The sequence below is a fragment of the Passer domesticus genome, chromosome 13 (assembly GCF_036417665.1).
Source record: "Passer domesticus isolate bPasDom1 chromosome 13, bPasDom1.hap1, whole genome shotgun sequence".
Lineage (NCBI taxonomy): Eukaryota > Metazoa > Chordata > Aves > Passeriformes > Passeridae > Passer > Passer domesticus.
The window spans coordinates 374,088-398,623 of NC_087486.1; the positions used below are offsets into that span (position 1 = coordinate 374,088).

The 24,536-nt window shown below is 46.4% G+C and overlaps 1 protein-coding gene across 3 annotated transcripts; it reads right to left on the reverse strand.

The window, feature by feature from the left end:
- Nucleotides 1-1,619: 1,619 nt before the first annotated feature.
- Nucleotides 1,620-24,418, reverse strand: RBM27 (RNA binding motif protein 27). Of its 3 annotated transcripts, XM_064388096.1 has the most exons (22): nt 24,271-24,418; nt 21,607-21,725; nt 20,715-20,839; nt 18,807-18,913; nt 18,046-18,236; nt 17,478-17,561; nt 16,912-17,175; nt 16,132-16,365; nt 14,424-14,558; nt 12,340-12,489; nt 10,376-10,523; nt 9,945-10,098; nt 8,619-8,876; nt 8,406-8,534; nt 7,454-7,576; nt 6,907-6,981; nt 6,636-6,800; nt 6,112-6,216; nt 5,826-6,017; nt 5,478-5,564; nt 4,929-5,039; nt 1,620-4,335 (listed from the first exon to the last, which is right to left on the reverse strand). In XM_064388096.1, the coding sequence occupies exons 1-22, from the start codon at nt 24,414-24,416 to the stop codon at nt 4,249-4,251; spliced, it is 3,189 nt and encodes a 1,062-aa protein (XP_064244166.1). In that variant the 5' UTR covers nt 24,417-24,418; the 3' UTR covers nt 1,620-4,248. The 3 variants fall into 3 exon arrangements, with proteins under 3 accessions (XP_064244166.1, XP_064244167.1, XP_064244168.1); XM_064388097.1 differs by lacking the exon at nt 17,478-17,561; XM_064388098.1 differs by lacking the exon at nt 12,340-12,489.
- Nucleotides 24,419-24,536: the final 118 nt, after the last annotated feature.

Genomic DNA, 24,536 nt, shown 5'->3' on the forward strand with positions numbered 1-24,536 from the left:
TCCTGGTGCTCCCGGGGCCCCTCTGGCCCGGGTCGCTGCCTCTGCCCGGCTGGAGGCACCCAGTGGTGACAGCCCCTGTCATGGGCTCTGCTTGGGCTGAAGACTCTTGATCAGGTAAAACGTGTTTTTGAACTTCAAATCCAAGAGATGTTTCTGACAAAAAAAAAAAAGAAGTGTTTTCCAGATGCTGTGAAAAAGTAGTGAACAACCCTGGATTTTTTTGTGGGAAAAGGGGGAAGCTCCAGGTGGAGGAGGCACCTGGCAGCATGGCACAAGGCCTTACCCACCCTGTCAGCCCTGCACCCTGCAGGGCTCAGCCTACCTGAGACCACCACACAGCCCCTGCAAACTGTCTGTGGAATGATCCTGGCAAGAAAGAAAGTGCTCTAGTTTATGAATTTGGGTTTTGATCATCACAGTTGTAAGTCTGTCACGGAATAAAGCAGTGGAAGCATATGAGAACCTCCAGAGAAACATCAGACAAACTCATTTTTCCCTTTTGAAAGCCCCTTGTATCAGTGATCTCACCAGTAAAGGCATGTTACACAACCTGCTCCAGAGGACAGAACTGGGTCCCCCGTTTCCAGACAAGTTAAAATTAGATTGTCACCTTTGGGAACCCTCCCCAGAAGTTAGTGCTGAATTCCTTACAGCCTCCACTGGAGACAACAAAGAGATTCTTGGCCTGACAATGACACCAACAATTTACCTTCATGTGACTGTTCCCTTCAAATACTTTCTGCCGACATTTGTTTCCTTCCAAGGGCTCCTGGCAGGACTGGCCAGGGCTGGGGGAAGAGCTGTCCCACCCTGCTGAACGCTGCTGCTGTGCTCAGGGAACTCTCAGAGCACATTTGGAATGGCTGGGGGAAAAAATACATCCAAAGCCACACACACAAATGCTGCTCCCCTTCCAATTCCTTGTACACCCTTTTCCCATCGAAATGAATTTTAATCGTGTAGGAAGCAGCATTGCTTTGGCCACCAAACCTTTCCCGCTCCACGCCAGGATCTGCCTCCTGAAGGAGCTTGCTGCTAACGGGGCTGGCTGGTGGCTGTGGACAGGGAAGGGCCTGAGGCAGACTCCAGAGTTTAACTCTTGGCACTGAGATGTCTCAAGGCACAGGTTGCTCATGGAGAGCCTCTTCAGCAGCACAAAGAGAAACACAGGTTTTACATCAGCCTGCAGCACCTGGACACGGCAGGCACAGGGAGGGGCTGCAGGAGGGAACAACAGGAGCTGGTGAAAGGGCCAAAGACCAAAAATAAAGTTAATAATAGAACATATTAGTTTTCACCCCACTCTACAAAGGAGCCAGAACTGGCAGGTGTGTCCTGCCAGGATTTGTGTCCAACAGCCCAGAACACTGCAAACCTGTAAGAGAGGGAACCAGCCCAGACTGCACAGCTTCCTCAGCTTCTGTTAAACTCTGAGCCCCCCACAAGTGTCACACAGCCTTTACTGACTCCCTCCACCCCTCTCCTCCCACACCCATTTACCTGTCTGAACACCTTGGAAGATTTCTCTCTCGGCTCTGACCTAAACCAGACCTGCACACACATCACACACATAAATCCCCCTTCACACACCCACTTCCCCCAAAGAAGTGATAATGCTCTTTTTCTGGATGTTGTAATTTCTTGAATGGTTCTCCTTCCAATTTATTTCAGTTAGAATTTTGTCTTTTCTAAATCTTGAACCATTCCATACTATAACTTTATTGCAAAAAAGTCAACATGCATCTTAGAAATTTGGCTTGTAATCAATAAAACAAACGTTACATATATGAATTTTAATGTGTAAACAATTAGAAATTCAACAATATCTGCTATTATCCTATTACACAAGTTCACAATCTGTAAAAACTATAGTACAAGGTTACTATACACCAAGAGGAGCTTTGTTCCTTTTCACATGATTTTGCTAAAGTGGTGTTTTCCTAAGCAGGTGCCTGGTTTCAGATTTGAGGTGGTTTTGTCTATTTTGCTCAGGTTAATTCAGCACAGAAAGGGAGGAAATGGTGTGCAGTGACTTCCTTTCCCCATGCCCCCACCCTGCAGTGGCTGGCACACGTGGCTGGCACACACAGGACCTGCTTTGCCCGAGCTGCAGGGGCATTTCCCAGAAAAGCATCCCCACGAAATGAACTTGGCTGTACTGCCCTGCTGCCTCTGGAAGCACAGAAACCTAAGCCAAGCCACCCCGAGACAGGCCCTAAAACACAGAGGTGTCCAGAGGCTTTGGCAAAAGGCAGCCCAGTGCCAGCAGCTCCTCTCCTCCTCCTCCAGCCCCTCTGCCCGGGCACTGCCAGCCCGGGGGCACTGCCAGCCCTGGGGTGGCACCTGGCCCTCAGGCCAGCCTTGCTGGGGCACTGGAGGGCAAACTGCAGCTGGGGACAGCTCTGAGATGGCCCTCGCTGCCTCACCTGACGCAGGTGCCACCCCAGGGTCACTTTGGAGCTAAAACCATATGAAAAGGAATCCATTCTGTGTGTGTCGAAGGCTACCGCAGTTTTTCTTACAGCTTAATTAATCCACTGTAATTTTCATTTTCCAAATACAAAAATACGACAATTCTTATTGAAATCTATACGCCGGTAATTTTAGTACACAAAAAAGCAAAATATTTACAAAATTATACAGTTTAAGAAAAAACTCTGTACAAAAAAATATATAAATCCTTTTGATCCCTCTCTCCTTTTTTAAGTTGTCAGGACTCGGACATGTTTGCTGCAATGGACTTCTCAAGATACACACTGTGCCACAGACATTAAAACCCCTAGAGGTGGTGGGAGAAGAGCAAGACATTCTTGTAAGTTCATGGGGTGGGTTTCTCCTCCATTTCTTCATGCCTGGAGTTCAGTTTCAGCATTAGCAGGACAGTCCTAATTCTAGGAAGAGGAGAGGTTTGGAAAGAGACAGAATACTGGAGACATTCCCTTCAGCTGACAAGAAACAGGACATTACACAGGATGGAAACCTCAGCACAGCACAAGGACAGAGTCAGCAGGGCTGTGACCCCAAAGGGTGCTCAGCACCTGCCCTGCTCAGGCAGGGAAAGGGTTTGGTGGATGCTGCCCTTGAGTCAGGAGGTACTGGGGCCTACACTGGCAGCCATGCAAGAGAGAAGAGCACTGTGCATGGCCATGGTGCTGCTTTTGTGTAGAAATGCACAAAAAGCGTGTTGAGGAGTGGCCAGGGCGAGTGGGCAGTCAGGGAGGTGCTGCTGGGTGCCCCAGGCACAAGGCACAGAGCCCAGCCCAGGGACAGGGACAGCAGAGCATGGCCATGGGACACAGGGCACCCAGGGCACCCCAGCCACACTGGAGCCTGTCTGGGGCCAGGACACCCCAGTCCTGGGTGAACCCACCCTGCTCTGAGCCCCAGGGCTTGCCTGGACACAGCTGGGAACAGCCAGAGCAGGGCAGCTCTTTGAGGAAGACTGGAACTCCTTCCATGCTGCTCACAAATACTGAAATGCAATAAACAGCCTGACCTACACTGAGCCTTACACTGAAATGACAGAAGGAAATCAAGGAGTGGAAATGCACTCCAGTGTGTGCTCCTGCTGATGTTTTCTGTGAAGCAGAATCTGGGGAAACAGAGTGAACTGGACAATGTTATAACAGTACCCTGTTAAATTGTTTCTTCCACCTCCTCACAAAAAGCAGCACAACACAGAGATAGTGTGGCTGTCACACATACTGAAGTAAATGATTTAAGAATCTAGCCACAAGTAATTCCTAAAACATGAGACTCCACAGGAAATAAAATGCTCCCTTTTTTCAACGAGCAAATGAGGCCAGTTTTTCTTTCATAATATTTAATGAAAGTTTGTCTTTCCCCTAACCTCGTAATATTGCTAAATAAAACCTGTAATATCTTTTCAATTATAAACTAACAAACCGATCACATTATAAAAAACCCAAAACAAGGTAATACAGGTGACACAAAAGAGGACAAGAAAATACTGATTTCCAACCCCCTCCCCGCTTTTTATCCTTCTTAAATAGAAAAAAATCACCACCCTGGTGAGCTTGATAATCCTGTAAGAAGTTCCTGGGCCCTTGGCTAGCTCAGTCTCACAGCTCTGTGTCCCAAATGTTTTCATACCAAACTGCTCATGGTAAATTTTGTGGTTTGAAAAGAAAGTAAAGCTCTTTTTGGCTCATCAACTTCCTTAAATAAACATTTAAAAGATGTAGTTTGAACTATATTCCTAAAATTATACATTTCAAACATCAAGTTTCATCTTCTCCAAGAACGGGATTCATCCTCATCTTCATCATCATCATCATCATCTTCGTGCAAAAATAAATCTGAGGTTTCAGTCTCCTGGAGGAAGAAAAAATGAACTTTCAGACACAAGTTCCAAGCTATGCCCAGGGACACATCCCAGCTCACTGCACCAGCTGTGCTGGTGTCTGGCTGTTTCTCTCAAACTCACATAGTTACAATTCAATTTTAGGGGAAGAACAGCAGCCTCAGGCCAGGAAAGAGAGCAAAGCTTCAGAGGAAGCAGGAACAAACCACCACTCACCCTCTCCCAAACAAGGTTTCTGTTAAATGCTACAACAAAATAACCTTTAAAAGCTCAAGGTGTTAAGGTGAATTACAGGGAACAACACACAACTCCTAGAGTAGAGCACAGAGTGAGAAGTAAAAGGCTTTGCAGCCTGCACATACAGAACCCGAGGCTTGTTTACATCATTGGCAAATTAACAGCCCATCCACAAAGTGTCTTTTTTCCCCCATGTTCTCTGTTTTGAAAGGTGGGAAATGTACCTGACTATTCAAAACCAGTTCAGTTCCTGGTTTGTAAAAACATCTTTTATGACATTTCTTCAGCACACAGGAAACTGTATCCTAAGAGCTCTCAGCTGTTAGAGTCCAGTAAGAGTGATCAGGTTATTAAGAGATTTCCATACCTCTTCCTTGGGCTCCTCTTCCTCGACTTCAGTGGACACAGAGGGTACCTTGGGCTTGTGCCACGAGATCTGGAGCCGCCGGTCCTTGAAGCGCGAGCCCTGGTTAGCAGCCTGGGTCGAGGGCACAGATTCAGAGAGAGGACCAAGCAAAGAACTTCTAACATCAGCAACAAGCCAGAGCACGTGGTACAGGGGCATGTTTGAAGACCTCAAATATATAAACCATGACCACCCACTTCAGTGTTCCAAGAGCAACTTCAGCCACACCCAAATGTGCCCAATCCTGCTCCTGCCCCGGCACTGTGAGAGGAGGAGCAGAGCTCTGACCTGCCAGGGACATGCAGCTTTACCAGGGAAAGCCCTGTGCCACTGCTCAGACCACCAGGAGCTACTTTCCCTTCAGGGGCACTACCTGCAGCAGCACCAGGCACTATCAAGCTCTAACTGGGGGATCAAAGCCTTTGACATTTTAAAATACAAAGACAGACACAAATAGTTAAACACTCTTATTTTAGATATGTGAAAAAATATATCCACGATTCTACTTACATTTTCAGCTTCTGAGCGGGACTTAAAAGTTACAACAACACTTAATGGGGAATCCTCTTCCTGAAGATCTTCAATATCTCCAAATTTCTGTGAGGAAAAGATCATTATGACTGGCAGTAATGTTCTCCTCCACTTCCATAATTGTGGTACAACTGTAGTGTACTGAAGTGACAGTGAAATCTGACTTTTTGGGCAGGAAAGTGAGAGCCAGAGGACTCCCAGCTGCATCAGCCATCACTATTGTAGCACTCGTATTTTTGGGCAAAAGCTCGGATTTATTGCTACTCTAAGACGAGCTTGATTGCACAGCAGTAAAGGCAAGGTGTATTAATTTCCAGGCACACTTACAGAGAAGTGCTGTAGCAGTTCATCCTTCTCCTCCTCGACGAAGCCTCCCACGGTGAGCGCCTTGGGCCGGTGATCCACCACCATGTGGTTGAGCATGGCCCGGCCCCTGCCGCCGCGGCCCCGGCCCCGGCCCCGGCCCGGGGCTGCCGCTGCCTTCCCTCGGCCGGCGGGGAGGATGCCCAGGCGGGCAGCCTGGGGAGAGAGCACAGCCCCGTGAGAGGGGTGACCCCCGCAGCGCAGCCCGGGAGTCACACCCGCACCAACAGCAGCAGTCAGCCCAGCTCACCTCCACCTGTAACTGGTTCAGCTTTTTCCGCAGCTCGGTCGTGTCCTCTCCAGAGGACAGTCTCTTATGGAAGTCCAGCTCTGCATCCAGCAGCTCCTTCTGTGCCTGGCAGAAAAAGAGGTGGGAGGAGAAAACAGAAGCAAAGGGCAGAATGGTAAGGACAGTTGTAATGTTTTATTCCACTTCAGCAGTACATTCATGCAAATGATACAGAACGATCAGGACCACAATAGCCATACTTTTCTCTAAATTCAGTTTTGTTTTAATTGCCTCTGTGTGGGTGTGGTCCCCCCCATTTTTGAAGGGCCCACAATTCTCTACTTTAGAACTGGAACAAACATGAATGAGCTACAAGCAAAACTAGGTCATGGAGCTCCTCCAACCATGGCTTGTTTGTCCATGGTTATCACTCACATTAAAATGTTGCTTGCAAGTGATTTGATCTGATGCTGTTGCATTTTTAAGACACATTAATAGAAATAGTTACAAAAACCAAGCAGGCAAGTGTGTTGCACAATAAATACCTCTGTCTTGGACTTCAATTTGGATGGTGTGGAGGTTGTAGATGAAGTTTTTAATTCATCCTTTAACTGAGATATTTTTCCTGTTAGCTCTTTTAAAGTCTTCATAATTTCTGCTCTCTCTTCTGGTTTCATGGCCTTGTTTTTCTCCAGCTTGGATATCAACATCTATACAATAATAAAAGAAAAGGAACATAAAAATCCAGGAAAAAGCCTTCAACAGACAGGTATGTACAAAATCAGAATGTATTTACTAGCTACATCCCAGACTTACCTTCTGGCATTCTATTTGTTTTTCTAACATCTCCTGCTTCTTTTTCCTCATATCTTGCTGGAGTTTCATTGCCTCCTATAAGAGGAGAAAATTCTTTCCATCAGTAAAAAGCAGTCTAGCATTGCAGGTACTCATACAGATCATATTGTCCTCTTCAAGCTATGGAAGTTAAACCCACAACCAAAAGTACTGTCTGCAAAAAGCAGAAGTAAGAAGTGCAGCTGATTCAATAAATAAAATCCTCATTTCCTACTGCAAGGTACTTTACTAACATTTTGCCCCTTTCAGACACCTCTTAGGAAACACACTGTGTGCACTGTCATGCAAGTGTCTCATACCTGTAGAGATTAAATCCAAGCAAACCCAGAAAACCCAACATGGCCAAGTGTGTCAAGTAAGACACCCCAAAAGGACACTCCACATATGATTACCCCCAGGTGTGTTTGCAAGCTCTAGAGGGGTGGTTGAGGTTTCAGGTGCCCATCAAACCTTGCATTTAAAGCACCTTGCTCCTTACACTGCCAAGCAGCCATCAAGCATTAAGTACCTGCTTTTTTTTAAGGGCTTCTTGCACATCATGAGGTTTAGACCCTGCACCAGACTTCAGAGTTGTCTTCAAGTTTGGAGAACTGTAAACCATTTTAGAGTGGCTTGTAGAAGTAGGAAACACCTGAAATAGTAAAAAACACATAGTAAAATATGGAATATTTCAAAGTAACAGTGATATACCAGCAGGGAACTTCAGTAGATCATGTCTCCTGAAACCCCAACTCAGATGTCCAGATTTGTGCAAGGAGGCAGAAAGACCAAGGCAATTAAACACTCTGATAAAGACATCAGTCCAGTTAAAAGGATTTCTGAAAAAGCTACTGTCTTTCCTGCTCCATGGCAGACTCCCTTTGCATCCTGATTCCCACCAGGACCCTGCTGAAGGTGATGATCTGCCTGTTGCTTAATTTCAGTTCTGCAGTCACAGCCCAAATCCCACTTTCTGATCAAGGCAGCAAAAGCCACTCCATGCTTCCTTTCTTAAAAGGACTTCCCCACAGCCCAGAACACATGCTGCACTATGGTATCAGTGTGAATTGAACACTTATCAGCTTGAACTCTGGGTACAAATACTCTCTAAGCTTCTAGCACTGCTGTTAAAGCACAGCAAAAGCTCAAAAATTACTGGGAGAGCCATTCCATTTGTCAACAAAAGGCTGGTCTCACATACTGGTTGTCAGACTTGTTAACTATCAAGCACTGCTAAAATACTTTATGCTATTTACAACACTGATAGTGTTGCAGTTGATAGTTCCTGAAGTCATTGTCCCTATTCCATACAAACAGTTGATGAAACAAGGAAGAAGTGACTGACCATGGCTGCACGAAACATTACTGAAAAGGAACAGAACCAAGAGGAAACAACTCCCAAGTTCTCTTTGCTTGCTCCTTCCTGGCTGACAAGCTAAAGCTGTACCTCACAGCATGACCATGGTTCACTCCCAACATACCTGAGACTCCTCCACCCCAGCCCCGGGCTGGCTGAGCTCAGGCTGGCTCCCACCCGCTGCTCCCAGGCGCCTCTTCACTGGGACTTTGTTAAGGACGTAGGCACCGGATGCCAGGGGCTTGTTCATCACCTGTGTACCCAGAGATTTGAAAACATCCAGGTTAGATACTGCTGTGCCCCTCGGGAAGGCTGCTGAGCCCTGCACAGCACGTACCTTGGCCAGGCTGCTGTGCACGGTGACGGCGGGCGGCGCGGCCAGGGCCTGCTGCTGCAGGTGCTGCAGGGCCTGCGGGCTGGGCGCCTGCTGCTGCTGCTGCTGCAGCAATGCAGGCTGCTGCTCGCTCTCCCTGTGCCACAGCACCCGGATAAAGCGATTGCTCAGCACTGCCTCCGTGCTGGAAATGGCCTTCCTCGCCTCGTCGTTGCTCAAGTACTGAATGAGGGCAGCTTCAGGATCGTTCTGGAAAGCCACCTGAAGCAAATGTTCACAAACGCTTTATTTCTCAAGGAGGAAAACAATCATTAGCAAACCATCTACAAATAATGTGCAATGATGAGTTGAGTATCCAGTGTATTAACAGCTCAAAACACTGGTAAGACACTATGCAATTAAAGCAAAATAGCTTTTGGCAAAGCAAAGTCTATACACATTCAAATAAACAGATGAATGAATCTCCTCCACCAACAGCATCACATATTCAGAGAACTGTGCAGTGTCCCTGGGTATGTCTGGTACCACTGGTGTTGACCCAGAGGCTCTTTATTCCAGCCTCCTGATGGACAAGTGCTGCCTGAGGGTGCACAGTGCAAAGCCTCACCACATCCTCAATGCAGCAGCATCTCAGAGTCTTGAATAAGCATTTTTTCCTCTGAAAAAATACATAGCAATAAAAATGTACCTTGTACTTTCTAGTGTAGTGATTGAGATGGTATGTTTGAAATACATTATTTCATCAGAGAGGTACAGAAAGCACCACAGTATCTTTTGGGCTAAGAAAGTTATCAAGAAATACAGAGGCTTCCCAGGTATCTCTCTCTTATTTAGACCTCTAACTGAGGACTTGAGAGGCAACCGTTTTGTCTAGAAAAATAAACAAAAATTAAATGTTATTTTACCTACTATTTTTAAGTGCTTTTTCTGTTTTTTACAAGGCAAGGGCACCCCTGAGTTGGAGCCAGTTCTAGGATGCCAAGTGGTAACAAACTGAAGCAGATAAAGACTGTCATATACGACAAACTGTCAGATCATCTCTTTGAAAAGTTATACACAAGTTGCTCAAAAACCTGAGTTGGTTTAGACACTGTTAAACCTGCCAGCCTTTCAAATGTAGTTAGTCATCATGAAGGCTGAAACCAATATGTTTTACAGTATTAAGATAATAATACACAGTAGACCAAGAAAAGCTTTCTCTGAACTTGATTACCTCCTCTCCCAATCCGTCTCCACTAAGATTTCTCAAAGAACTTTGCAGTATTCAAGCAGGCTTCAGGGAAAATAAAATATCCACACACAGACATAAAACTGATTTTGGTCTTTTACCTGAATGTTTACAATAGTTCCAAATTTGCTGAAGTGTTCATTGAGCTGTGTAATATTGTTCAATTCTGGTGGAATTTTTCGAACTTCTAATTTTGTATTAGTATACTGATTCTTCTTCAAAAACCCTGGCTTATTCTGGCTGTTATTCACTTGCCTAGAGAAAAGCAGAATAGGAAGAGTTCAGATAAGTACGTAAATGCCTAACTAAGGCAGCAAATGTTAACATAGATCTAAATTGTATCTCTAAAAAGTACATCCTCCAGCCACTAACAAAAGAGAGCTTCCCCTGACCCCATGTTTAGTCTCCACATTATGGGAACACAGACTTGCTGACCCAACCATCCCAAATTACAGAGACTGGTGAATAGCAATGTCCACAGCACTGACAGCAATCGAGTACTTTTGAATTAACATCTGTAGCTAACTCTTACTTTCCCAGCCAGGGTTTCTTCAGTGGTGGACATTCCATGCTGCTTGGAGATCTCTTCCTGCTGTCGGGCTCCAGGACAACTCTAGTGACATTGCTGCTGTTATTTGTAATGGGAATGGGAGGTTCAGTTTGGATGACAATGTTGGCAGCTGGAGGGAAGGAAAAAGGCCTGTGTTATTCCACCACACATGGAAAAGCTTTCACAAAGCAAAACAGAACTGAGATTAAAAACATAAACATTAGGATGACTTTATCAAATCGGTCAGTTTTGTTTCTGAACAAAACCATTCAGATCATTCCCTAGCCCAACTAAACATCTTGAAAAGAGAAACACACATGGTCCAGCTGGGAGGGATGGGTTCTGACCTTTAAGGCTAGTACTAGCTTGAAGAAACAAAGCTAAAGCTTCATTCTTCAGGTACTAAAAACTCAGATTCCACAGTAAAGGGAGAGAAAGAAAAAAGAAAACCCCAAATCCCAACAAAACAGAAAAGGAGGAAAAGAACCCATGGATGGATCCCCAGGCTTTGAGTTAGAGCCCTGCAATGGGCAGGGGCTGAATTAACAACCAGCTTGCCATGTATTAACCCTTGACAGACCAAAGGCAACCGAGAACCAACCCCTTCTTTCCACTGCTATCCCACTGCCAGCCCTCCAGCCAGGTTTCAGCAACAAACTGTTAACTAAGCGCCACTATTACACTCTTTTAAGACATTAGATTTAAAGTTTGAAGCAAATTCTACTAACACAAAGTTTGCTAGAAATTTATTTGCAACCTTTTCAAGATTATGCCCTTTGTGTTAGTCTCCTGTGAATGCCAAATATTCAACCCCTAAAAAGAAGTCTGAGTTACACATCAATTTCTATGGCTTTTGTATAAGCCAGGGCTCTGCTGGTTACACTGGTGAGAACAGAGACTGGGTATTTCTGGGCATGGCATCCTCATTTTGGAGGATGGTCTGAGAGCAAACCTTTCATACCTGTGATAAAGACAGTAAAACATGTCATGTGAGGCCCTACACTGAGCACTCACCCCTGCCTTACCTGGGATGGGCTCTCAATGAAGCCCCAACCCTGCCTCTATGATAGTCATTAAGATGCAAACAGCAACAGCAATTTCTACAATAATATTTAACCATAATCCTTATAAGATGAGTCACTGGAAGGAAATACTGGGGGAAAAAAAAAATAAATCTTTCTTATCTACTAAGTAAGAAATACTGAAGTAGAACAATAATACCCAAAACTTAACATTTTTGGTTTTAAGAATCAGGGCAGAAAAACATAGGGGAGAAAGAAAGTTTTGCTACTACAACTAAACTTTGAAGAGCCTTGACCTGTGCCCTTCCTTAAAAGATGCTTTGTGCAAATCACCACTAAGAGACAGCAGCCACATCTGTTCAGGCAGGGGCTAGGAATTATGTAGGTGCAGACTGGGATTCCCATTAGCTGGGAAACTGGAATGACACTGGTGATGTTCATTTCAGAGGGAACACCTGGCTGACAGTCAGAGCATGAGGCACCAAAACATGCCATGGCAGCTCCCTTCTTCACTACCATCACAACAGCCAAGGCAAGGAGCTTGGATCATCACCTCTGTGCCCTCGGCTGATCAAAAGCAGTCTGCAGACTGTGCTGCTAAATCCATCTTTAGGCACTATTTTTCTTTCTAGGAGCTACCAGTACCCGGAAAAGACCTTCACAGGCTTAAGAGGAATAAAACCCCAACCAACCAACAAAACCCTTGTAGCATTCCCAAGCAAGTGGTTATTTTTAATCAAAAAGGCTGCTTTGACTTTAATATGGGCATGTTAGCACTTAAAAAAGGCAGAAATGTAAAAAAAAAAAAAAAGCTCTGAAACACTAGATCAGTGAGAAAAACTAGTGCTTTCAGCCTGAAAAGAGGGAAAAGTGTTGACGGTCTTGGACAAAAATAGCAACAGCAATGACCAGAACCCTTCCTACCTCGAGGGTTTGTATCCATCTCCCCAGATGTTAGGCCAATTAGATTTGGACGCTGCATTTGTGCTCTCGTAAAGAACTGCCGATACTGAGATCTACCAGCACTGGTAATACTAGGAGCTTCAGGGTTATAGCCATCTGGCTCATATGTATCTACAAAAAAAGGAGAGAAACGACAGAATTTTTCAAGTGAGTTTAAGACTCGGGGTTAATTTTCCTTCAAGGAAGTGCATGGATGTCCAAGAGTCAGAAGCTCTCTTGGGTGAAGAGAAGAGAGGTGGTACAGCCAACCTGTGCAGCCACTGCAAACCCTCACCTGAATTCCAGGCCTAGCCTATCTGGACACATTCTCCTTTGGTTTTTGTTCTGGTACTGTTTGTCCAAAGCACACAAGTCACAATACAGAGTAGTGCTGATCCACTGCCTGGGAAGGCCTGAGGTGTCTCTGTGACAGCGTGCACAACGCCTGGCAGTGTTTTAAGGGCAACACAGGTTTTGGTTTCAGCATTTATACTGTAGAGTCTAAGATGCAAAGAGATTTTCAGCCTTTGCTGCCCAACAGTCTGGGTCTCTTCAGACAAGAATTTTAGGCAAAGAACATACTTAAATGATTTCAATCAAAGAAAGCTGAGAAATGAGGTAATGGAACCAATACTTACCTACTGAACTCTCTTTATTTAAGAGTGAGATCAGCTGCCTAGCTTAGGTAATGCACTAATGATTATTTCCATTAGAAGTGGTCACCACAAGAATACAAGATGACAATTGACTCCTATTGTTGCTCCAGCCCAAGGTCCAAATTGAGGATAACACATTTTTTTTAACCTTAAAAAGGAGAAGCTGCACAAGAACTAGAATGAATGAAGTCTGTGAAGAGCCTCCACAGGAGCAGAACAAATGCCTGTACAAGGGAACCTGACAAACATGAACGCCTCCAAAATCTCAGCTCCTTATTCTGCAGCAACAAAGACAACTCTACAGTTAAAATCAGATGCCCCCCAACATCCACACTGATAGCAGGGCCTGACACTGTAAAACAAGAACTTTCTCTAACCTCAAAGGAGCAGAACCACCAGCTCCTCTTCCCTTATTTAGAACATGATTGACTGCAAGAGGGCAACCAGCAGCTGTTACCACAACAGCCCAAGAACAGGACATGAGACCCTCCACAGAGGCTCTGGAGAACAGAATTACTGTGGAGCCCTGTGAGCTCCAACAGGCAGAATCACCCATTAGAAGTTCTGGAGCTGAAAGGATCAGATGGTGACACCTGAACACCCAACAGGACTTGGGGACAACTGAACAGATTATCTAATAAGAAATTTGATGTCTCAAGTTCTGAAAAGCATGGAAGTTACAAATAAAATGACATGGATCATGAACTGAACTAGATCCCCTCTTTGAATAAAATTCAGAATATTTACGTTAAAAAACCCAGATGAGAATATTATAAAACACTGACATTTAATTATCTTATTTTGGTGATAGAGAACATGGGAATGCCATTAATGCTTTATATTATAAAAGAAATAAATTTTGCTGTATTTAAATTGAGCAATCTAGGACTTTCCAGGTATTTTGCTATATTTTTCCCTCGTAAAAACATACTTTTGAAATTTCTGAGATCTGTTAAGGAAAAGAGATGTGTCCAGTGAAAGCTAACAACCTTTAGAAAGCTAGAATCAGTATGATTCTGGAAAAAGAAGCTCTCATCTGTATTAGTCCAAACTGGAGAGGAATAAAACCCAAGTTCAACAGCAATTACAGGTTTGCAGATCCATCTTTCACCTACTAATGTCCTACTGAATCCTACTGAAGAGGAAAGGAACATTTCTTACACAACAATGGGATTGCTGCGAGCACATGAAACCCAGAGCTCCCCACAGTGCTCCTCCTCAGACCAGGGCAGAGCACTGCTGCCACTCCATCCAGAACGGATGAAGGGCTGACCCAGGGAGAGCCATCAGACTTCTTTTTAGATTTGTATATATTGGAGGAAGACAGATCATAATTCCTAATCACACATCAACAGAGGAAATGTAAAGTGTTTCCATCAAACAGATTTAAACCAAAAGGCATTTGCTTACGTTCTGACACTGTATAGAGCAGGTTCTGAGGCAGAGGAGGAGGCAGCCTTGCTCCCACGGGTGCAAGACTGGGCACTGCGCTTGTCCCCGGCTGGTCACGACTGTTTATCAAGCTGGACTGTGTTAAAGGTGGCCCTGCAACAACAGCACCACAGAACACATCACACACTGACAGCCCAAAGGCAGAACGTGCAAACAATTCAGTGCTGTGTTTATGCCTTGCTTTGAGCAAGGTCAGGGTTGCAAGTATGCCCAATCCCACCACAGTAACAGTAAACTGAGAAGCCTCTTCAGGTAAGCTACTGAGTCCAACACATTTTCTCTTTCTCAGGAGAGACAAAGCTTTAAGGGAAAAGATAAGTGTCTTTTCTTCCCCAGTGGTTTGTTAGTGCCTTAACCATACAGCTCCTCCCTCAGCTCTACCATGGAGAGCCAAAGCTTGCTCAGAGATCACCTCAGCAGCATTCAGACTGCAGTTCTGAAACAAGAACTGCAGGGCAAGAGGCATCCCCAGACAAGGAATTTCTCTAGCTGGTTGTGCTTTGGTTTCCCCACGTACCATATAGACATTCCTACTGACTGTAGGATCCAAAAGGACCCCAAGTGACACTACACAGCCCATTGTGTGTCTGTTCTCCCACAGCAAGTCAGTTCCACCTGCTGAAGGGCTCATGCAAAGTTTAGGGTTCATCCTGTACCAAATTGTTCCTCATCCCAAAACTGCTGATACTGGACACAAGTATCACAGCATCCATTTTGTCCCTGGAATAGACAGCACGGAAACAGAGTAAGCATGCCCCTAATATGCTATTTCTTCATAGACTTTATAAGATGCAGTAGGATAACACAAAAAGGTTCAACATCTCAGATCACTGCTGAGCTAAGAAATCTCTTAAGCGTGTCAATAATATATTGCTTTCTAGTATGCAGATAATGTAGCACCAACACTAGATCTTTATTAGAACCTCTAAGAGACTGTATCCCAACACTTCTTGCATTACAGCAGGGAAAACCTTGCCAGTAAGTGTCAGTGACCAATCCAATCACCACCAACTGCCACTGAGGTGAGCTGAAAGATCCCCAAGCTCCACTGCCCTGCCCAATTTAATTCAGTTTGCAGTGCTTGGAACATCACAGTTTACCAGCTGAATATTCAGAATTCTTTGGGCATTGCTCTGAAGAGCACCCTGCAGCAGAAGAGCTGCAGCTTTGGGCAGTGCTCTGAGCAGCGCCCTGCAGCAGAGGAGCTGCAGCTTCGGGCAGTGCTGTGAGCAGCGCCCTGCAGCAGAGGAGCTGCAGCTTCGGGCAGTGCTGTGAGCGGCGCCCTGCAGCAGAGGAGCTGCAGCTTCGGGCAGTGCTGTGAGCGGCGCCCTGCAGCAGAGGAGCTGCAGCTTCGGGCAGTGCTGTGAGCGGCGCCCTGCAGCAGAGGAGCTGCAGCTTTGGGCAGTGCTGTGAGCGGCGCCCTGCAGCAGAGGAGCTGCAGCTTCGGGCAGTGCTGTGAGCGGCGCCCTGCAGCAGAGGAGCTGCAGCTTTGGGCAGTGCTGTGAGCGGCGCCCTGCAGTAGAGGAGCTGCAGCTTCGGGCAGGGCTGTGAGCAGCGCCCTGCAGCAGAGGAGCTGCAGCTTTGGGCAGTGCTGTGAGCGGCGCCCTGCAGCAGAGGAGCTGCAGCTTCGGGCAGTGCTGTGAGCAGCGGGCCCAGCGGCACTCACGCGGCACGGGCAGCACCACGGGCGGCGGGGGCTGCGGGTGCGGCTGCGGCACCGGCAGGCGCAGCCCGCGCACCGGCCCCGGCAGCGGCGGCAGCAGCAGGCCCGGCGGCGGCGGCAGCCCCGGCGGCGGCGGCGGGAACGGGATCATGCTGGGCAAGGAGACTTCATCCACCACTAAGGGGTCGTTTCCGTGGTCGAACTGGCAGAGATCGCCAAGGACACAATAGCCTCGCTCTGCAAAACAGGACATTTCACCTCGCGTTAGAAAGCACACGCAGTAGTTCTCAGCGATTTGTAACATTTCATGTTTTCATGGAATTTCTCACTAAAGAAAACATGCATCCACTGCTACCTTACTATATTGCAAGGTAAAGTTTTACAACATAATTAAAATTAGAACAATCTTTCATAAAAGCATACAAACTTACATGCATTCATCATAAAAGCTGTGGAAAAAAAGTCAGAAGTACTGCGGTTTATTTTAAACATACACTGCAATCTGCACCAGGACTGCCAGTGGTTGAGGTATTTGTCTAGCACATAGAGAACTGTGAAAAAACTCCATATGCCCTTATCCAGCAATTGCCACAGCATATGCAAACTGCTTGCAGTAAGACTAGTTATTTCTCCAGTAGAATAAAGGGCATCTCTGTTACATACGAGTATACATTACATGCTGCCGCAGTGTGACTTGCTGCTCAGATTTAGTGAATATCTAAAAAAAAAGAGTAACAGAAACATTGAAATAAGGCATGAAACTGAAAACTAAGGAACAGTTACCATCATAATCTTGACATCTTCTTTTAGGAGGAGGGTTTCTGCCAAATGAACTGGGATTGCTGTGATTGTTGAAGTAGTTTGACCAGCTCTCTGTGGTGCCTTCAAGGTGGTGTGCAGGTGCAACTACAGTTACAGCACTGGGAATAGCTTGTGCAGAGGAATACTGCTCAGAGGATTTACTGGGAGATGCGGACACCGGATTATATGAGCTTTCGACATCATTTTTTTCACTCTTGTATTTTGACCTCTCTCTCTCTCGGTGCTCTGTTTAAAAAAAATAAAGCTGAGTAAAGCCTTCATGTTTTGCTCTGTACATCAGAGCCGTGAGCAAGAGATAACACATTCTCTGAAATACTCAGTGTTCTGCACATTGAGCTGTTCTTGAAGGAGCTCAGTCTTACCAATGGAGTAATAACTAAATATAATGTAAATAAGGGTTTACCTTCAGTAACATCCAAGTTTTCTTTGCAAAATGCACATTCATTCCTCTACTACTTATTTCACTCTGGCTTACAGCTCTCTTTTAAAGGTGAAAGAAGGGCAAAAGCCTGAAACAACAAACCTACCTCTGCCCTTAACTAACGCGGTCTCAGGGTGCGTGGAATGCTGTAATCTGTGCCACCTACTTTTCCGACAGACCTGAACTAGCCCTAAAAGAACAATCATATGGTAACTACCTGCAACTGCAAAGAAACCTTCTCTAAAAATACACAGTAACAAAATGAAAGAGGGAAACACTGCTTTGCAAAATGTTCAGTCCTTAAGAGGAAAAAAGGATAAAATCAACAGCCTTGTCAGAACACACAGCACAAAAATATGAGCTACTGCTATCCACAGGAATACATCTGTAGATAAACTAAGAGGTTAGGAAATAAGAAAACAAACCCCTTAATTGTTCTACTCTGAAGAACAGAGTAGAACTCAGAAATCTGATGGCCAATCAATTTGGCCTCACCGTGATTCCACGTGTGGTTTATTTTGTGGCCTCTTAACTAATAATTTCAAGAACACAAAGCTATCAGAATTTGCTCCAACTTCTCAAGAGCATCTCCTGCCTGCTAATGATCCAGAATGCAGAAGTGACAGCTGTCACTGCAATAGGAGGCTCTCCTGCAGCAGCACCCTGGCACTCACCGCTCCTGCTGCCGTCCCGGTCCTTGCTGCGGCCCCTGCTGCGGCTGCGGCTCCGGCTCAGCCCTCTGCTTTTGCTGCGGCTCTTACTCCTGCCCCGGCGCCAGCCAGACTTCTCCCTGTACAAGTCACTCCTATCATAGTACCTGTCATAGTCCCTCCATTTCCCATCATCCCGCTTTTTCTCTCTGGACCTAGGAAAGACAGACGTAGACCATGTCAGTGAAAAGAGAAACAAAATTAAAAAAGAAGCTTACAACATGGAAAGATACTGTTCACCCTTCCCATCCATCTGGGCAGTGAAACACTTAAGTCAGAATTTCACAAATTACACAGGGAAGTACAGAATCTTAAAGCTGATTCTCCGGTTTGTAGAAAGCAGGAGTAGGAACTGGCAAGGTGAGACAGTTATGATGCTCAAACCAGAACAGGCTTTAGAAGTGATGCTGACACAGTGTGAACAACTGCCCCCAGAAACTACAGACCCCAAAAATGTTCTTCATTTACATAACAAGGGAAACAATGGAACTGATGACATTCCTAGGAATTGTAATTTGAAGAATATTTGGCCTCTTTTGCAAGAGGCCAACTTCTTGTGGAGGTTTCTCACGCATGTGATCAGCATACGCACAATGTATCACAGTCAAAGGAAGGAGAAAAATCTCTATTTTTCACAAAAATCACTACCTACAAGGTAAAAAAACACAGTCAAAGGCTGACAGCAAATACAGAAAAACTTCTTAACATTGTGGCTCAAAGCTAACCTTTGCTCACTGGAATCTGTACGGCTCCTCTGGGGACTGGAATACTTCTTCTTCCTGCTCTCCCGCTCTTCTTCAACAGACTCTTGAAAATTCTGTTTAACACACAACTACCAAACAAGGACGAGTATCACTTTTTAAAATTAAAGAAAATTACACCAAAATGTAGTTCAAGTTACAGACAGCAATGCAAAGAAAACCATATCCAAGTATTACTTGCCCAGAGTACTGAAGCACTACAAGTAATCAAGCATTAGAGTCTGTTGAAGAGTTTTGGTCTCAAAACTTCCTTTTTTTTTTCTGCAGAAGAGATGCCCCTAAATAAAACCACTTTGATGTTTTGTTTCTAAACAGGATTCATGAAGGACAAGATCTCTCTCCATTTTACTTCCTTATTTAGCATAAGCAATTATATAAGTGAGGTATTTCCTGAACCTTTAAACACAAAGTCTGCAGTCACCTCTCCAGGCAGGGAAGTCACTAGCTGACATTTTAAATAACTGCTTCAGGGCAAAAACCTGCTCCCATGGTGGAACTGGTCACATTTCTTGCTGGCCTCCACCACAGCAGGTTCAGAAGTCTGCCAGCTGTACCACTACTGCAAACCACTGACCCATTCTGTACTTCTGCTGCCATTTCACACTGCTCACAAGTTACTGTAAATTTTGGTGGAAAAAGCTTACATGCACTGATTTTTAAAATACTTTTTTTTTCTAATTGAAACCAAAAGGAAGGCTTCCTGCATCCTTCTAAAACAGAATTATCTGGGGAGAACTGGCAGAAATACTCAAGATTTGGCTTGACAGGGCTCTGGAGAGCTCCACCTGCAGTCCTGCTCCCAGCACAAGGTGTATCACATGGCACCTGGGGTCCCCTCCAGCCCTGGCCTCATTGTGATTCCACACAATGTGGATTCCACACAGTGTGGTTTATTTTGTGGCCTCCATGTGTAGGAATCGCACCATACAGAGCTTCATGACACATCCTGAAGGCCTTGCTGATGTCAAAGTAACTAATTAATGTCCTGAATTCCGTAACGTTGTCCCATAAAGCTGTCCTAGATATCTTCTTTTGCCTTTTGCCACTCCCCTCCAGCCCCTCAAACCTTCTCCTCTGCGCCCACCAGAGCACTGGTAAAGTCAACTAAAGGTAGTTCTATGGGACTTGCTATAAACTATGACAGTACTTTGAGAACAGAGGGGAAACTCTTACAGTGAAAGTCTTGTTCAAATTATGAACTGCCATAAGCAAAGCTACTTCCATAAACTGTCATAACTCTGCATCACATCCTCAGGTAAAACAAGACATCAGAGAAAAGGAAAAAGAAGTAAAAAGCAACTTTAATTTCTATCAGTTGATGAACCACAGTCAGGTAAATAAGGACCTGCATTTGCTTGGGCTGACCTGGGTTTGGCTGACTGAAAATTTCTGCAATTATTTGTCACCTTCTCTCAAAAATTTGATTGCTTTCAATTTTGCCAACAGAACTTAAAATCAAGGTATACCTGTTGGCATAAAAACCCTACCTACCTTTCCAAAGTAATTATTCCAATACAGAGGCTGACATATTTCAAGGATTTTCAGCATCACAGAAAACATTTCATGTAATTTTCATTCCTCACAGCATATACAAAATGGGAAATGTTTTGGAATGTTTTTGCTGCTTCCACCTCTCAAACCCTTCCAAGTAATCATCCACTGGAATTACCAGAGCTGTGAATAGGATTTCTGAGTGCTTAATCAAAGGTAGACTGTACAAAGGGATGTAAAATGTTCTTGTGTGAATAGTCACTGTTCTCTGGACACAGAGATCGTTACTCACAATAGAGCACATTTTTCTGCCACATTTTGCCACGCAAATGTTGAAGAGCTAATTTGAAAATAAAAGGCAGGCAGAATAAATAACATTACCTCCTCCTTGACTTCTTCTTTCTCTTGCCCTGCAGGCTTTGCCTCTGCCTTTGTGGGCTCAGCAGAAGGAAGGTAACTCTTGGTGTACAAACTTTCAAAAAGTTTATCTACAAACCCTGAAGTTTCTGAGGATACAGAACACGAGAAAATACTGTTAAATATGCATTTAAGTGCATGCTTACATTTACCAGACAAGACCCTGAAAACAGTCAGCCAGGTGGGCTGCTTGCAGCCCCTCATATTAATGAGCATTAGCTCCACTGAAGGAGCTGGAATTACATTTGTAGCACTTGAGGATGTTCTTTTAGAGAAAGAAATTCCTCAGGCATGCCACAGACAGCAACAGAGACTCTCCTGCTCTAAGAGGCAAGCATGATTGGTGCCTGTGATCAAGGAGCAAGTCCACAGCTCTCCACAAGTGCCATCAGCTACACTCAGCAGCCTCTCAAGGGCAATTTTTATGAGAGTAAATAATTTTCAACACCCTCATCAGCAGTTCAACATCACAAGAAATGCACAATAACCTTCCCAGTGAGTGTCAGACTTTCAGGTGTTTAAACCCTTGACTATGAAGCCAACTGCCACATGTGAAAGTCCCAGCAATCTGAAGGACTAACATGGACCAGGTTTTCAAAAGTTACCAAACACCTGTCAGAGAAGCTTCTGGCAACACGACTGACACTTTAAATTAAATTGCTTTTATTTAAGAACATTTCTTCCCACGCACTGTGAAAAGTCCAAGTTACCTGACTTCATCTTATGATTGTTATTTTTTTAATCACAGGATTCCTTCAAACTGTATGGAATATTCACAGCTACCAAGAAAGATTTAGAAGGCAGTAGTGGGGCACCAGCCTCCCTCCTCCCACCCAGACAGCCGTGGCCAGCACACCTTTCTGCAGGAACACATCCAGCTGGTCAGCACAGAAAGCTTTCAGCTCCTTCTCGGGCTTGTCCTTCTTCACTAACGCCACGACATAGTTGGCCAAGGCTGAGGGGTCGGCGTCACATCTGGTGAGAGAGAGAGCTGTGCTTGGCTGCTGCTCAGGCACTGCAGAGCCCCAGGAGCTCCTGCAGCACCAGCACAGCTGTCCTGGGGCCAGCAAAGGGCTTTCTGCAACCACAGCCCAACATTCCAGCTGCCCTGGGACACCCCAGCCACACCTGACAAAGGCAGCCCTGCTCTGCTCCTCCTGGGCTCTGCTGAGGGAAAAGCACCTTTCTTCTGGCCAGACAGACCCGCTGCTGCTGAACCTGCACAGCTCCAATGGCCCTACAGGCACAGCAGAGCAGGCACTGCACAAGGATTAAACTGCCTTTAGAAATTAAAGCATTGTTATAAAGGAGTTCAGAAGATGTCACAGAGGTCCATTTTCAATACACACAGACAGGTTCTGCACAGCTTCAGTGGCTGTCCTGCCGTGCTGGGGGTTCCTCCTCGAGGACACTCCCATGCCATGTTTTACAGTAACCCTTTAAGGCTGGTAGAACACCTTGAGGGAGCAATTACTGACCCAGGCTCTCCCCTTGTGCTCCCTCACCCGTGTCTGGTCCACAGAGACCAAACTCACCAACTGTGTGCAGTGATACTTCATCACTACTCTTTAAATTGGATATTGCTTTAGATCCCATTATTCAGCTACTAGGAGTACCCCAGGTATGAACTAGAGTAACAGTATGACTAAATTACAGTTCCTTGTTTGGCCTCTCAGAGTGTGCAGATGCCAGCTATCGGGTGGAGGCAGAAACCTAAAATACTCAAAAGACTTAAAAAAAAATTAAATTAACATTTAAAGAGGTGATTGTGTATTTTCTGAGAACAGTAACTCTGGAAATTGAAAGAAAAAATTTGAAGTATGTGTACCTCAAAATAATTTCAAGTAAGAAAAAGATCCAAAAAACAAGCAAAAGGCAGAAAGCCAAGCAGAGGGCAACAGGTGAAAGAAATAAAAATCCTCAATGAGCAGCAATCAAGCAGCTCTACTCTCATATAGCCTCCAACAACATCCAACCTCCACTGAAAGCCAGGGTAAATGGAGCAATTAAGAACAAAGAAACCACAAATTGACAGATTTTACAATTCTTACACACACAGAGAAATAACCTGTATGTGATGCATTCACTGCGTGTGATGTACTGGGGCCTCACCCACTGACTCCAAATGTTCAATTTCAAACAGAGGAAGCCATCCCTCACTTGACAACCATCACTCTTCATCCTCCATGTGTCAGCCCCCCAGGCACACATCCCATCCCATCCCATCCCATCCCATCCCATCGTGCAGTACAGGGGCACACAAGGTGAGTGCCCTCCTCCAGGCAAGCCAATCTGTACTGGCACTCCAGTGCCACTCCAGTGCCACTCCAGTGACACCAGTGTCAGGGCCCACTGGCCCATCCCTTGATTTTCTGCCTCACACTCCACAGTGCAGCTCAGATGCCCAAGAACGCTGGACACTGACTGGACTGGCAGGGAAAGTGCAGGAGCAGGAGTCGTGCTCCAGCCCAGAGACCTTCAGCAGGGTTTGACCAAACACCAGAGCAACCCTGATTGTAACAAGGGAAAAAGAAAGCTGTGAAGAACTTCCAAAAGCCTAATCCTTAATGATGGCAACTGAGCAGACCTAAGGCCTGTTAAAAACCCTTCCCAGAGGCAAGGGAGCCCCAAGCCTGGCCAGGCACTGACAGGCAGCTTCCCCCATGAGACCCCTGGCTGTGCCTGTGCCAGCAGCACCAGCTGTGCCCAGGCACTGCAGAGCTTGGGGCCAGCACACCTCCAGCACCCTTTGCAGCCAGTTACCAGAACCCACCAAATGCACACCATGACCCATGTCCACGCTGACTCCATCCCAGTCCCACTGCAAGCAGCAGCAGCGGGATGTAAATGCAGAGTCCCCACAGTTTCAACGCTATTCCTGGTTTTGTCAGCTCCTCCAGCAGCCCCTGGCTCTGCTCTGAGATGACAGAGCTGGACTGAACTCGACAGCACAGCTGGGGCAGCAGTTGGGAGCACAGAGAATCACAGAGACTGGAAAAACGCTCCCAGAGCACCAAATTCAATCTCTCCCCACCCTGTCCCCAGCCGAGAGCCCCGAGTGCCACCTCCAGCCCTTCCTTGGCACTCCAGGGATGGGGATCCAACCCTCCCTGGGCAGTTCCAGTGCCTGAGCCCCCTTTCCATGGGGAAATTCCTGCTGTGCCCACCCTGAGCTGCCCTGGCCCAGCCTGAGGCCGTTCCCTCTGCTCCTGTCCCTGGAGCACAGCCAGACCCCCGGTATCCCCTCCTGGCAGGAGCTGTGCAGAGCCACAAGGGCCCCCTGAGCCTCCTTGGCTCCAGCCCGAGCCCCCCAGCTGCTCCTCATCAGACATGTGCCCCAAACCCCGCTGCAGCTCCGCTGCACGCTGCAGCGCAGCGGGCCCCGGCGCTCCCCGGGCCCGGCTGTCCCGCGCTCCGGCGCGCCGGGCCCGGCCCGGGGCAGGCCCGTAACGCCTGGGCCGGGCCCGGCCCGCGGGAAGCGCTGTCCGCCCGCCCGCCCGGGCCGCCCGGCCGCACTCACATGGGCTCCAGCAGCTTGGCCAGCCAGGACTTGAGCGCGTCTACGCTCTCGATGATCATGGTGGCCCCGCGCCGCCCGCCCGCAGCTACACCGCCGCCATGGCCGCGACCTGCCCGGCACCGCCCGCAGCGCAGCCTGCTGGGCATGGCCGGGGCGGGGCCGCGCGCCGCCACCAATCAGAAGGTGCCGCTCCGCGCTGCCAACCAATGGCAGCCGCCCAGAGCCCGAGCTGAGGGTCAGGGAGAACCAGCAAGTTCGGTAGAGCG